General features: G+C 32.7%; 1 protein-coding gene across 1 annotated transcript in view; it reads left to right on the forward strand.

The window, feature by feature from the left end:
* The first annotated feature begins 239 nt into the window (after window positions 1–239).
* GFRAL (GDNF family receptor alpha like) overlaps window positions 240–15439 on the forward strand; it is a 59442-nt gene continuing 44242 nt past the window's right edge. Inside the window, exons 1-5 of the mRNA XM_037743586.1 lie at window positions 240–261; window positions 4308–4442; window positions 6029–6187; window positions 13237–13290; window positions 14371–14701. Coding sequence (XP_037599514.1) covers window positions 240–261; window positions 4308–4442; window positions 6029–6187; window positions 13237–13290; window positions 14371–14701 — 701 coding nt within the window. The remainder of the gene's footprint in view (window positions 262–4307; window positions 4443–6028; window positions 6188–13236; window positions 13291–14370; window positions 14702–15439) is intronic.

The following is a 15439-nucleotide window of genomic DNA, read 5'->3' on the forward strand; positions in this document are numbered from 1 at the left end:
ATATCCAAGACCAGCACACTCAGGAGAATAATTGAATTTGAATATAATTAGAATAGTTCACAGCTTAGGAAACATTGGTGAGGAAATGATGACGTAGGAAGCTGACTTGAATTGGTAATGGTTTTAGGAAGCAAACACAGACGCTGATGCCTTATTCTGGACAGTTAGTGTTAAGAAAGTTTTCGGAAGAAACACATCTGCCTTTTTTTTTCCAGGTGAATAGCCGTGAGTTGTCCAGCATGATAGTGCTCATTTTCTTGGGTAAGTGAATAGTGCTTCTGGTTTATCTGAATTACTAATAATACTAATTCTTTGTAAACTGAACACTATCACACTTAAACTTAACAGCAGCTTATAATATGAAGTACCAAGTACATTACAGATTTATACTTCAACATGATTTATTCCTCTTGCAATAATGTACGCTCACTTTTGCTTATTTCTAACTCTATAGATAATGCAGAATGTGAAAATTGCATTAATCTCTCGGGTTGTTTCTGTGTATAAAGTGACCCAATGATTTTGAGCTATTTATTAGGATTAATGGAATTCACATGTGTTAGAACCTTTTAGAAATAAAACCTTCCAGTATCTGTTTACAAGTTATAAGATGAAAAATTTCTAGCTGTTATCTATTTTATTTGCTTTGAAATTAAATAAAAATAAGACTAATTTAAACCATTCAATTTCCTACAGTGTTAATATTTGCTAACAGTCATTTAGTGAAGTAAAACAACTTAACATTATATCAAAATGCCTCATATTTTGATTAATTTTCATAAGCTAGAGCTGAAGCGTGAACTTATTTCTCTTTTATTGGATCCTATGAATGTATTATAAGATGTTGATGAAAAATAACTTATTTTTATTTAATGCAGAATCCATGAAAATCTATTTGCTAGATGTGTGACTGGAGAATATTTTATATCTTTTTTAGCATTTGGTAGAATCTATAAACTGAATTCAGAAAAGAAATAATTGTAATCTTAGCTGGATAGTGATTTTAAACATATGCCATTTTATGTTTAAGCTGGCATATACCTGATGAATAAAGGCATCATTGTGGGCAAGAAAGCAAAGCAATTTACTTTAAATTGTGTTGAATATAAAAGGAGAGTCAAATCAAGTCAAGGAAACTTAAGAAGGAGAGAAATCCCTTCTATATTTTCAGTTTGTCTTTGGTTTAAGTAACAGTTTTCCATTATTCCAGAATTTTGCTTTTTGTACTTATTCCTAATACATTTTCTTATTTTTGTACAGATTTTGAATATTTATTTACTTTTTTGTTGTAAAGAGAAATATGGGACACTTTAATTTTTATAGATCAGGCAGCAATATAATGAAGCTCTCAAAACACGTGATAGACTCATTATGACCATAGTTGAAAAGGCAATGGCCTCTTATTTTCATCTTTTATTTCTAAATTAACTTGACACCAGGTTTCATGAAGGAGGGAAATAATTTCTTAACATGGTTAGAACTAAAATTTTTCTATTTGATAGGTTGTATCAACATTTCCCATATTATACTCTTTAGAAGGCTTGTCAACATTATCTAAATGGGGAAATAATGAGGAAAATACCTGTTGGCAAAGAAATGTGGAAAATGATGGACTTTAAAAACTGAGAGCATTAAATAGGACAATAAACTCTATACTTCTTTAAAATAGTGATAAAATTTGCAGCACTATGCATCTTAATAATTTTAAAATAGAAGTTATTTTTCATGGAGCATTTCAGGAGAATTCTTAAAAAAATCCTAGGTTAAATACGAAACCACAAATCATAGTCAGGAATGAATAAGACAGATTTTGGAAATGTAAAGTTATATTTTTAATTCTTGTGGAGCAAATCATTGAGGTGGTTTTCTTAGCTGATTAAATATTTTGTCTGAGTAGAAGGTACGAAAAATCCAATAAAATAATCAATTAAGTAGCTTATTAAAAAAACAAAAATGTGAAAGGAAATAAAACATATTTGGGAAACATAACATGTAGAATTTCTAAGTGATTGTTACTCTGAAGTACTGATGAGGTTTTGATGATATATCCAGAAGATTGTCACTTATAAGATGCTTGAGGGAACTTTTCACAGGATATAATGATTAATGGCAAATAAAATACCATTTTCTTATAAGTTTATGCCTTCGAATTCCTATTTCTGTGTTTCTGGAAAACTGGATTTGGCAAAGTATCTTTGGGCTAGGATCAAAAGGGTCCTCTTTTTCTGTTTCTGGGCTTGCCAACTAAGGAAAACAAGGGCTTGACTAAATGAGGTTGTCCATGAACACAAGAGAAAACAGAAAGCTGATATGTCCATTTCCACTCCAGCCCTCAGCAAGAAAAATGTTGCCAAGCTACACCCATGGGCCTAATCTCCAAATGCAGTGACCCAGCAAGTAGTACACATGGTCCAATCAGTTGTCTTGGATTCTTCTTATAAGATATTTGGAAAGAGGTAAGATTTAAAAAGAAAAAGATTTTAAGGCCTTACTTGAAGTCTATCACTCTACATTGTCACAGGTGATTCATAATTAACAACAGCAATTAAAAATTCAAATAGTTAGGCTTTTAGTTATAGCTTGACTCTCTTGGTGACAGTTACTATAACTGTCTCTGTAACACAATTGCGATCCCCATATTTTTTTTCTATTAATCGCTTTGGCTAGTGTCACTTAATATGTTTGCAGAGTCAATTTGACTAACTTGTATAACATATTAAATTAACATTTCTGTTTCCTCGATTGTTTTTAGAAAACTTGCTGAAACCATTTCTCTTCTAGCAAAAATAACTTGTAAATATCTGGAAGGTATTATTTTTATATGTTATCAGTTATTTACATATCTCATATATAAACAACTAATAAGTTGAATATAAGTCAGTATACATGTATTAGATACTCATAGGTTATCCTTGTGTTTGTTGGTGAAAATACAGTTATAAATTATCCTTAATGTCTGCCCGGGTAAATCTGTGCAGTACAGTGGTGTGGAGATAAGCATGTGAATATACACACTGCAGAACAGTAAATCCTGTAATTGGGGGATCCCCACAGTTCTAGTAAAATGGATTAAAGATGTCAAATTCAATTTGAGTGTGGAAAAATGCGAGTATGGAATTCAGGTAAAGTTTCCTGAAAATAGATAATGATTGTGTTCAGATTTAAACAACAAAAAGGGTTATTCCAGAAGAAAAAGAAAGGGAATACTTAACATGGACCAGACGGTAAGTATGCGGCATGGATCATTTGGAAAACGATAAACGCTTGAGGCCTTCCAGATTGCACATGGTAAGGAATATGAGAGCCTTGATATGAGAAATCATTTAAAAGATATAAACAGAAAAATGGCAACACTAGAATAGTGCATTAGGTAGATTAGGAGTTATAACTTACTTGAATAATGTTCTGAATATGATTCGAACTAGAGGCTACCTGGCTAATGAGTTAAAAAATGCTCAAAGTGAAAGTCAACCAAATTTATCAAGAACGAATATGGGAGAGTGAAGTTGACGATGGAAAGTAGTCTACCACAAAACCAAGATTTCTATTTGCTTATCTTAATTGTGGCATGAATTGTAGATGGAGTAGAGTGGTTCACAGCAGAACAAGGATGATGAGGACCATGTTAAAGTGTTTCTGAAACATTCAGGTGGAGATAACAATTACATATCTGACTGGAGCACTGGAAGTACTGAGATTGAATTACATATTTGAGAAGCATCAGACTAAAGATTTTACTTCAAACCCTAAGGGTACATGGAATTTTCTGCAGAGAATATATAAAATGAAAATAGAAAATGTCCGATAAGAGAACCTAAGCTAAAATTACACTTTACCAGAAGAATAAAATGATCTGGGAAGAATTTTAGCTGTGGACAGAAAATACAAGGTAGATAAATATCAAGAGAACAAGAAGGCTGGACTGCCAAAGGAACAGTTTCAAAAACAAAAGGTCATCAAAATGCTCAACGGTGACATGAAGTCTTAAAACCTTTAAGTTGGATTTTAAAGGGGTAGAGACATTTTTTAAGAGTAGTTTTAATGGAACAATACTAATAAAAATATAAGTTAAGAATAAAGAGATGATGAGAAGGTAAAATGAAAAAATTTAAATTATTCATTTAAAAATCTTAAGAACAAATAGAGGTCTACAGCTAAAGAGGAGGTTAAGATTATTCTGACAATCAGTAATTTCACTACATGTTATTTTCCATAATTCTGCTCTTTATGATTAATAACTTAGATTTGAAGAAAATGGATGCCATGCTGACATTACAAACTTGTTTTTATTGTTGTTGTTATTCAAGCTGTGGGCCTAAGCTTGGAAAATGAATACACTTCCCAAAGCAATAATTGCACATATTTAAGAGAGCAATGCTTACGCGACGCAAACGGATGTAAGCATGCTTGGAGTGTAATGGAAGATGCCTGCAGTGATTCAGGTAAACAAGTTACTAAAAATGCAGTCAAATTATTTATTTTCATGAAAATAAAAATAAGATGTGATATTTTGTCATTATCCTAGGCACTAAGGTTTTCTCTAAGTATCTTATTCAATCTTGACATCAAATTGATTCACTTTTAATTATGTATTAGCAAATTTAATTACAAAATGATTTTCTTAATTACTAATGGGCTTTAATTACTGATACTGAGAGCAGTGTTATTCAAGATTTCAGATATTTTCTTACCTCTCTCACCATGTATAATGCTATAATTTTATGCATGCTTCTCAGAACCATGGCAGCATTTTTTCAAATGAAAGATTATTTTGATTATATGTCATGATAAAATAGAGAAAACAAAAGTTGCTATAATAATAATTGTTGTGTATTTGTCCATGTATAATGTACATTTTATATTCTTGAAACTTATATACAGTATTTTCAATTCTATGTCAAGAACAAGTAAAACTATGGTTTTGGTTTTTAACTTTTCCTACCTTTCAAATGTTTGAGGCAAGGTTCAAGAGTTGAGAATGTGAAGATTGGAGAGTGACTGGTATTTTCTTAAAAAGAAAAAATATATATATTTTGAATATTCAAATAGATAAATAAGCATTGAATGAGAGCATTGTAGTAAAACTTCTTTTATTAAAAGCAAATAGAATAAACTGACTATATGGTACAACATAGTTTATACAGTAGAACACTGTTATACAGTGTAAATTCAAAGGCATAATTTATTTGCTCAAAGTACCAACTTTAAGATGAGGACAGAGGATGACAAAAATAATTTATTTGTTTTGTTGATTAAACTTCTTGCTACATTTTATAAGGCAGTTTATGTTGTCAAAGTATTATATTTCATTGTCACAAACTGTAACTTATTTATTAATTTTAGTGTACAAATAGCAAGTTGTTTGCAGTAATATTTGCATAATTATTTTATATATAAAGCTGAAATATACATATTCTCAAAGGTACAACTGAAATAAACTCAAGTAGTTTTAGTCAGAATAATAAAAGAAAAATTTCAGGTAGAGGAATATATATTTTTAAATTAATGCAGAAAAATGAAATATTGGTAATTATGAAAGACTTATTCACTTATTCAATAATACTTACTGAGTGCTATGTTCCAGAACCACATAATTTTTAATGATAAATTTAAAACCACCTGCACCTCTCTTACTATAGTCTTCAAATGACATGAAAATAAAATAACAGATTAAGACAAAATAGCTGATGAAACAGATAAGCAGACAAAATGTTAAAATTAAAGAGCATTCTGGTCACCTAGGGTGGGAATAACCCTATTTTTACTGAAAAGTAAGAAATGGCATTCTAAGTAGGAACAAAGCTATTTTAAAATGCAGAAAATTTTAGTATAGAAAGTACATTATGGAAAATATTCAATGAAAATAGATGTTTTTCTTAAAAAGTCACTTATATGGATGTCCTATTGTAACCCCAGATAATCTTACTATATTAATTATTCAGATTAATATGTTAAAAGTACTTTAGGGAGGAAGAATCCAAAATTATAATCAGATTAATATCTATAATGTTATGTTTTTGATTGTGAGATCCAGGTGACACCTGCAAGATGAGGAATTCATCATACTGTAACCTGAGTATCCAGTACTTAGTGGAAAGCAATTTCCAATTTAAAGAGTGTCTCTGCACTGATGACTTCTCTTGCACTGTGAACAAACTGCTTGGAAAAAAATGTATCAATAAATCAGGTAATATTTTGTTATAAGAAATGTTTATAATCATGAAAAAGAAAGCCACAATTTCAAAATTCATATCTATGTAATCTGATTAATTTTTTTGTAATTTGATTAATTCATTTCAAAGTTTTATTATTTTTAGAATTTTGTTGGTACATAGCAGTTGTATATATTTGTGGGACACATGAGGTTTTTTGATACAGTTTTTGATGTACCTTGGGATTTTGTGAGACATTAGACCTCGGTAAACACATGACATATTTCTTAAATTGCTAACCACAATTTTAAGCTTCAATTAAGTCATTAGAATTATAGATTGACTCACTCAATTCTTATATTTGTGGGGTTTATTGTGGCTTTGCACAACACCTGGATGATATAAGACAAATAAGATATTATCCTTGTGGTTAAGGAACTCAGAGTCTACCAGGAGAAATAAAAATTTAATTCCTAGAGTTACTTGCCTTTGCATAGGAATATTTAATCAGGCTAATGCACTGGAGTAGTGGTGATCAGCTAGTCTGGTACATTTTGTAACCTCAAAATGTACCTTTGAGGGTACAAAAAAGACATTCCAAGAGAAGTGCAAGATCAAACAGTTCTAAAGTGAACAGTTTTTAGTCTTTAATGTCCCTATGTACTCTGAAAAGTAATCAGCTGAGGAATGCACCTGTTATCATAGAGTCCTAATCTCTTCTTTTATAATCAACCTTCTCTCACTTTATAAGAGGCAGATTTACCTCTCATCTCCATGGAATGATCTCATCGTCCAACCCATTTAATCATTCCTGGTGAGCTGATTAGACAATTTTCTGTTCCATAATTTTGCCTTTTCCAGAATATCAACAATTGAAGTTATGCAACATGTAGCCATTTTAATTCAGTATATTTTATTTAACATAATACATTGGAGATTCATTTATTTTTCTCATACACAAGTTGTTTTCTCTTGATGAGTAGTATTTCATTGTGTGAGTATACCACAGATTGATTATCCGTTCATTATTGAAAGTAAATTGCATTATTTCCAGGTTTTCAGGGATTAAAAATAAGGCTGCTATAAATATTCACATACAAGACTCATACAAACATAAGTTTTATTTCACTTGGGTATGAAATTGTGGGGTCACATGGTAAGTATGTACTTAATGTTACCAAAAGCTTCTAAACTGTAATTCAGATTTAATGTAACCATCAATGTATAAAATTTCCCGTTGCCTCAAGTCCCCAATAGCACTTTTATTTTTTGCCATTCTAATATATATTTAGTGGTATCACATTAAGGTTTTAATTTATACTTAATGTTGAGCATATTTTTATGTGCTATGTGCCATCTATCTTATTTGGTAAAATATTTTTTCAAACTTTTGCCCATTTTTAAATTGGTTTTGGTTATTGCATTGAGTTTTGAGAGTTGTTTCTGTATGTTGAATAGATTTTTTTAAATCTGAATTTCTGCTTTGTATGTTTTTAGTCTGTGTCATTATTTCCTTGAGTGTCTTAAAAAACAGAATTTTTAAAAAATGGTGAAATTCAGTTGATTTTTTTCATAGATCATACTTTTGATGTTGCAGCTAATAAACATTTCACCAATTCGCATTAACAAAAATTTTCTCATATAATCTCGAAATAATGTAGTTTTAGGTTTTATATTTAAGCCTATGTTACATTATGAGTTAATTTTTGTATGCAGTACAAGATACAAGTCAGATTTTTTTTTTCATGCAGATATTTAATTGTTCCATTCACATTTGTGGAAAATAATAACAGTTTTAGTTTTCTCAAAAGTCATTTGGCCATGTATTGGTGGCTCTATTTCTAGACTTTCTATTCCATTCCATTGAATTAATTCTGCACTTTTGCAAATATTCTACAGTCTTACTGTAGCTTCACAGAAAGTCTTGAAATCAAGTAGTGTGATTCCTTCAACTGTTATTTAAAAAATAATTTTGGCTATTCTATTTATTTGTCCTTTTAAAAATATTTACCTGTTTTTGTTGTTGTAGTTACTGTTTTTGAAAGGGCCTTGCTGTGTTACCCATGCTGGAGTGTAGTGGCCCGATCTTGACTCAGTGCAGCCTCTGCTTCCTGGATTCATGCAATTCTCATGCCAAAGTCTTCTAAGTAGTTGGGATCATAGGGGTGTGCCACCATGCCAGACTAATTTTTGTATTTTTAATAGAAACTGGCTTTCGCCATGTTAGCCCGGCTGGTCTCCAACTCCTGGGCTCAAGTGATCTACCCACCTCAGTTTCCAAAACTGCTGATATTACAGGTGTGCACCACCTGGCTGGTCCACTTTGCCTTTCCATAAAAATTTTAGAATCAGATTGTCAATGTCTGCAAAGAAATCCTGCTGACCTTTTAACTGGATTTACCTTGAAATTATAAACCAATTTACTATGTTGAGTGTTCAGATCCATTAATATGATATATTTCTCCATTTATTTTAACTTTATTGATTTAGTTCATTGTTTTCAATATATAATTCTTGCACATTTATTTTAGGCTTCTACAAACACATTTCGCTTTTTGGTGCTGTTGTAAATGGTAATTTATTTTACATCCTAACTCTCTGTTGATTATAGCGATTATATAGAAATACAATCAACTTTTATACATGGACCTTACTCTATGACTGGCTAAATGCAACTATTAGTTGCTGTTGTTGTTTTTTGTTTTTTGGGTTTTTTTTGGTAGCATCTTCAGGAAATTCTACAGAAGTAGTCTTGTCATCTACAATAGAGTTTCGCTTTTCCCTTTCCAATCTGCAGTCTTTCTCTTTCATTTATTTTCCTTGCTTTATTACCCTGACTAGAGCTTTCAGTATATTAAATAGAATTGTTAAAAGTGGGCATCCTGTCTTTTCACCTGTCTTAGGAAAAAGACATTCGGCTTTGTACCATAAAGAGTGTGTGTGTGTGTGTGTGTGCATGTGTGTGTTCTTTGCAGGTTCTCTTTATCAGGTTGAGGAAATTCCTTTATATTTCTTTTATATTTCTGGTTTTCTTTGTTTTTACAATCATAAATAGATAAATAAATGCTGAATTCTGCAAATGCTTTTTTTCTTTATTACTGTTAATTACTTCAAACATTCATCTTTTCTTTTTCTTGGGAATATTCCAATATTTCTGGCAATTTCAAAATATATAGTAAATTAGTGTTAACTATAGTCCGTCTGCGGCACTATCAAGTACTAGAACTTATTCCTTCTTTGTTACTATGGATTTGTACCCATTAACCAACTTCTCTCCATTTCTCCTCCCCCATATCCTGCCAAGTGTGATCACATTTTTTTCCTTTAGTTTTTCATATGGTGAAATTTATTATTTGATTTTTGACTGCTGTTCCAGCCCTTCAATTCAAGGCTAAATTCTGTTCAATCATGGTGTATTATTCATTTTGTTTTTCTGGATTCAACTGCTAATATTTTGTTTAAATAACTATGTTCGTGAAGTATATTGGCATGTTGATTTGTTTTCTTATAGTGTCTTTGTGTGATTTGGTATCTAAATTATGCTGACCTTGTAAAATGAACTGGGAAGGATTTCTTCCTGTTTAGTATTCTGGAAAAGTATAAAAAGAATTGGTATTATTCCTTCCTTACATGATTGATTTCATTAGCCAGGAAAGATATCTGGCCCATGCTTCATTAAAAGGTTTGAAAATATAAATTCAATGTGTTCATTTGTTGTAAGACTATTCTTGCTATCTATTTCTTTATGGGTGAGCTTTGGTAGTTTGTGTCTTTCATCTGTTGAATTTATTTTGGATTTTTATTCTTTAAGTTTTCAATTGACTCTTTCTTTCTGGTTTCTCTCAACAAAGATGCTGCTAGCATTTCCTAATTGTGCTTTTTAATGTCTGTAGCAGTTGTAGCAATGTCCTTTTTATGTTTATATACTGATAATTTGTATCTTTCCAATTTTGCTATTTACTGTTTCTTTGTGTGTAAGTCTGATTTGATTTTAAGGTGCTCCCCATTTTCTTGCCTTTTAACCTAAAACCCTGAACCACTGATTTGAGATTTTATTCTTTCCTCATGTAAGCACTTAATACGATGAATTTCCTTCCAAGTACTGATTTAGCTATAGCCACATATTTTGGTATGTTGTTTTAATTTCTATTTATGTCAAAATATTTTCTTCTGTTCCCTGCAACCTCCTTCTCCTGGGTTCAAGCTATTCCCCTGCCTCAGTCTCCCAAGTAACTAAGATTACAGGTGCACACCACCATGTCAAGCTGATTTGGTATATTTAGAAGAGACAGGGCTTTGCTATGTTGGCCAGGCTGGTCTTGAACTCCCGACCTCAGATGATCCACTTTCGTCGGCTTTCCAAAATGCTGGGATTACAGGCATGAGCCACTGTGCCCAGGCAGAAGGTTGTTTAATTTCCTAATATCTGAGATTTATCAGCTATTTTTATTATTGATTTCTGATTTAATTTCAGTATCATATAACATATTTTGCATGATCTCAATTGTTAATTAAAATAATGGCCAAAAATCACCTATACAATGTGGTCATGGTATAGTCATCTGTAAGGATACATACATACACACCATAAACACAATGTCAATTATATGATGTGATACATGCTACACACATGATAAGGATACACACATACACACACACACACACACACACACACACACACACACAAAGTACTAAAAGCCATAGAGTATGAAATAATGGTGACTCAGAAGACTTCACAGAATTGTCAGACTTGGGCCTTTTAGGGTAGGTTAGGTTTCATTAGGGAGGCAAAATAAAATGGGTATTTTAAACCGAAGAAATAGAATGAAGAGGCGAACATTTGGGGAGCAACAAACCCCTTGTTAAGCTGGCTAGCAGAATGGAAAAGTATTTGATGACCCTTGAAAAAAAACAGATATTTATGAAAAGGAGGAAAACTGAACTAACATATATTTGTAAAGAGATTAGATTTCAAACTGTTGTTATGAAGAGTTGTTACATATTTTAAATAAATGAATATATCATCAGTTTCTCAAAAGGTATTACAGGCAGTAAGGTAGGAATGTGGGGGGTGGGCAGAGAAAGATGCAGGTCAGGAATACCACTAAAAAGCCATCACAATAATTTGAGATAGAGGTGATGCATGCCTGAACTAACACACTGTTCCTGAAAATTATAATAAAACTCCTGGTATATTTATGAATAATAATCAATAGGAATTGGTGACCAGTTGGATATGAGGAGTTTAAATGTATTAAGCATAATCTCCAGGTGGCTAGCCTGGAACAAGGGGATTGCTACACACTGAGCCAAGAAATAAAAACTTGTACAGGACTGTGGACAAAAGTGATGAGTTGTATTCTGAAAACATTGCATTTGAGACATGTTTTGGAATATTCGAGTCAGGAATATTAGTATTTTTTTTTCTAACTTTGCAATGATTAAAAAAGTCTAAAAAATGTAAAGGAACATGTCTCATCAAGCTGGCATTGGGAAGCAGGGATCTTGAGGAGAGAAATCTAAAATAGAGATACAGAAGTTTATAAGTAGATACAAAACATAAAGGAGAATAAGGCTGTCTAGGAAAAAACACACAGAGAGGAGAAAAATATTTTCAGAACAATTTTATGATCTAGTTGAAGAGGCCAAAAAGAAGCTTTTAAAGACAGGAAAAGAAGTTACAAAGAGTGGAATTTTTGATGCTGGTGAAAGAAAGAACCTCATTTAACCTAAAGACACCTACACCACACAACTGTACATGGGGAATTACAGCTTCAATGTATAAATTTAGGGGGTACGGGACAAACATCCACAACAGTGAGTGAGGCTGCGGTTTACTTTTGCCTACAGAGTAGTTTATTGAATGTATTTTAGTCAGTGGCACAGCCTTACTGATCAGACCCAATTCAGAGGTATTAATCCATAAAACATGTTCAGCCTAGACTTTTGTACCTGTTACAAAAGCTATACGATTTACTGGGATCTGCTTACTGGGATTTTATTAAATATGGAATAGTATCACAGAATTTGGAACCTCCAGATCTTCCTCAGAGAGATAGGATGATGGGTGGCATCAAGAAGAAAGAGTGATTCTCAAGCTGGGGCTTGATCAATTAACCAAATGAAAAACAATGCCTAGTGAGAATAACTTGGACAACGTAAGGAGGCTGGAAGGCCGTGATACACCTGGGGGCAGAAGTAAGTTTCTTGTGATAGTACCATCTTATATGTGCACTGGACTAGTAGGTAGAAAATAAGAACAAGCAGCTCAGATTAGTACACAATCATGAAGGGGCATTTATGCCATAACAGAAGTTAATACCTTAATATCCAATGAAAACATAATAATTTTCCCTTTAAAAGGAACATCATATCATCTGATTCCCTCACCACTTTATGGATACATTAATGTTCCTTCTGTTTTCTTTTGGTTTAATTCTATATGTCTATATTTCCTTCTAGGCTATGAGATGCTTGATGACAGGGACTGCAGATTTGCATCCTCAGTTTGTCACCTGGTACATAGTAGGGAGCCAACCAATGTTTCTTTAAAGATCTTGAAATTAGATGAACACTGAGTTCATTTCCATTGATGAAATTTTCCAATACCATAATTTTAATTCCTAAGAACTCTCGGAGGGTAAGATAATCAGAGATGGGATTGGTTTTAAAATTGTATTCAAATTAATTCAAACTACCTTACTTACGAGGGTTTTTATGTTGGGCGGGGGTGGGAGATGGTGCTCAGAAAATATTCCTTCTGTTTTTTTCTCTCCAGTCAGTGTCCACTGTTTGTTTACTCTGTGCACACCAGTGACTCACTAGCATTTGTTTAAGTCTTGAAGTAACTGAATCCTCAGAGTAGGGATGTTTATCTCACTTGAATGATATTTCAGAGGCTTATTTTCTTCCTCTATACCATACTAATTTTGAATAACAAGCCTTAAATAAGTGTTAGACAACCTTGTATATACTTTTGCTTGAATATATGTGGGCTTTATTCATTTATAAATGTAGCCCACATTTTCCTAGGAAATTTAGAAAATTGTTCAATAATGAAATAGTTTTTTTGTTTTCCTTCTAGATAACATGAAAGAGGACAAATTCAAATGGAATCTAACTACACCTTCCCATCATGGTAATGTTTATAAGTTATTATTTTGGTTGGCATTGCAAATACTTGACAATATAATTTAAAATGCAGTTACCATACTTCTTAAAGATACATTAATACAAAATAAATTATGTGGTTTAACAGTTCTAATATAACAAAATGCAACAAAATAATTTCATTTCTTCTGCTAATGATGATATTAAAGCAACTACTTTGCCCATTCGTTATCAATTTATAGGTGTGCTAAGAAATACTTAATAATTAAAACCAAATAGTAGGTTGGGCATGGTGGCTCATACCTGCAGTCCTAGCATTTTGAGAGGCTGAAGTTGGTGGATCCTTTGAGCCCAGAAATTTTAGACCAGCCTGGAAAACATGGCAAAACCTTGTCTCTACAAAAACAAAAATCAAAACTTAGCTGGGCATGGGGGCATGTGTGCCTGTGATCCCAGCTCATTGGGAGGCTGAGGCAGGAGGATCACTTGCGCCAATGAGATGGAAGCTACTGTGAGCTGAGATCATGCCACTATGCAATAAGACCTTGTCTCAAAAAACAAACAAAAACCCAAATACTAGACATTGATTACATTTCACGGATATTTGTGATCCTATAAGTTATTTGGCACCAACTGTTTTGTGCATACTTGTGTATATGTAGAAATATAAGCATTTATATATGCTAGAATAACTGTGTGGAGCCTCTATTCAAGATTCCCCTCACAAAAACGTACAGCAGAACAAGAATCATTTTGCCTTGAGCCAATGAGCTAACCATAAGCTATATAGTTCAAATGCAGTATCTGAAGATTTATTGTTTACATTTGAAAACCTTGGACCAGGAGATTTTTTCTTCAGCTCACTTTTGGCCCTACACACTTCCCATCACTCTGGATCACAATATCCCATGTAGATGAAAGATGATTCCAATAAGTCTACTATTTCTCAGTAAATTTATACTTGTTCTAAAAAATGTAATGTTTGCCAAAAATAGGACATTGGTACATCATTGTATTTTGCTCATAGACGTCTCACAGTGTTTTATAGATTCTGAATGTACAGTTTTGTATTTACTTTTCCACAACCTGGGCATATCATTGCTTTCAGGATTCAAAAGGATGTGGTCCTGTTTGGAAGTGGCAGAGGCATGTGTAGGGGATGTGGTCTGTAATGCACAGTTGGCCTCTTACCTTAAAGCTTGCTCAGCAAATGGAAATCCGTGTGATGTGAAACATTGCCAAGCAGCCATACGGTTCTTCTATCAAAATATACCTTTTAACATTGCCCAGATGTTGGCTTTTTGTGACTGTAGTCAGTCTGATATACCTTGTCAGCAGTCCAAAGAAGCTCTTCACAGCAAGCCATGTGCAATGAACATGGTTCCACCCCCTACTTGCCTCAGTGTAATTCACAGCTGCCAAAATGATGAATTATGCAGGTGGGTAAAAACACTCATATCTTACTTTCTTATTTTGGCACCTTATTTGTTACAGTCTAGTCCTAACACTTGATCTCATTACATTAGCTAGAGTTCCCACCATGATCCAATACAGTGTAAATAAAGCCAGACAATTCATATTTTTTTTGAATCTGTGGTATACGTACAGTATTGTCTTTGAAATTCAAATGCAGAATGGATTTTTGAAATAAAAAATTCGGTATGTCAAAATGTGGTAGCCATGAAATGGTATTATAAAAATTACATATTCAAGTTAGACTAATGAATTGGTTAATATACCTGACTTATGTATCAGCTTTTTAAATTGTTTCTTGGTTTAATTACATATAGCTTTTATAAATGTTATTATTTTGGCAGGGAGGCCCTTCAAAGTTCAAAATAAATTCTTTCTGTCTCAGGCTGGAGAACAGGAAGAAGGGAGCTTAAATACTCACAAGAGTGGTGCAAGGTCAGAGATAACCAGGTCCACACATACTTGTCTCTTTTCACGATGTTAGGCTTTAATTAATACTGTTCTATCACAAAAGCCACGAGCTACATGGAATTCCCAAAGAGGCAATCTCCTTACTACTTCTGATTCACTTTGTTGTCAGAGCCATAAGCACACAGGCTCAAGCCACTCCACAAATCAGTCAATATTGCAAAGCATACATAATAGTATAGTTAATCAATATGTAAGTGTTATGGGTTAAACATTCCACAACAAAGTAATATTTA

This window comes from Cebus imitator, unplaced genomic scaffold (assembly GCF_001604975.1).
Source record: "Cebus imitator isolate Cc_AM_T3 unplaced genomic scaffold, Cebus_imitator-1.0 Scaffold148, whole genome shotgun sequence".
NCBI classification, from domain to species: Eukaryota; Metazoa; Chordata; class Mammalia; order Primates; family Cebidae; genus Cebus; species Cebus imitator.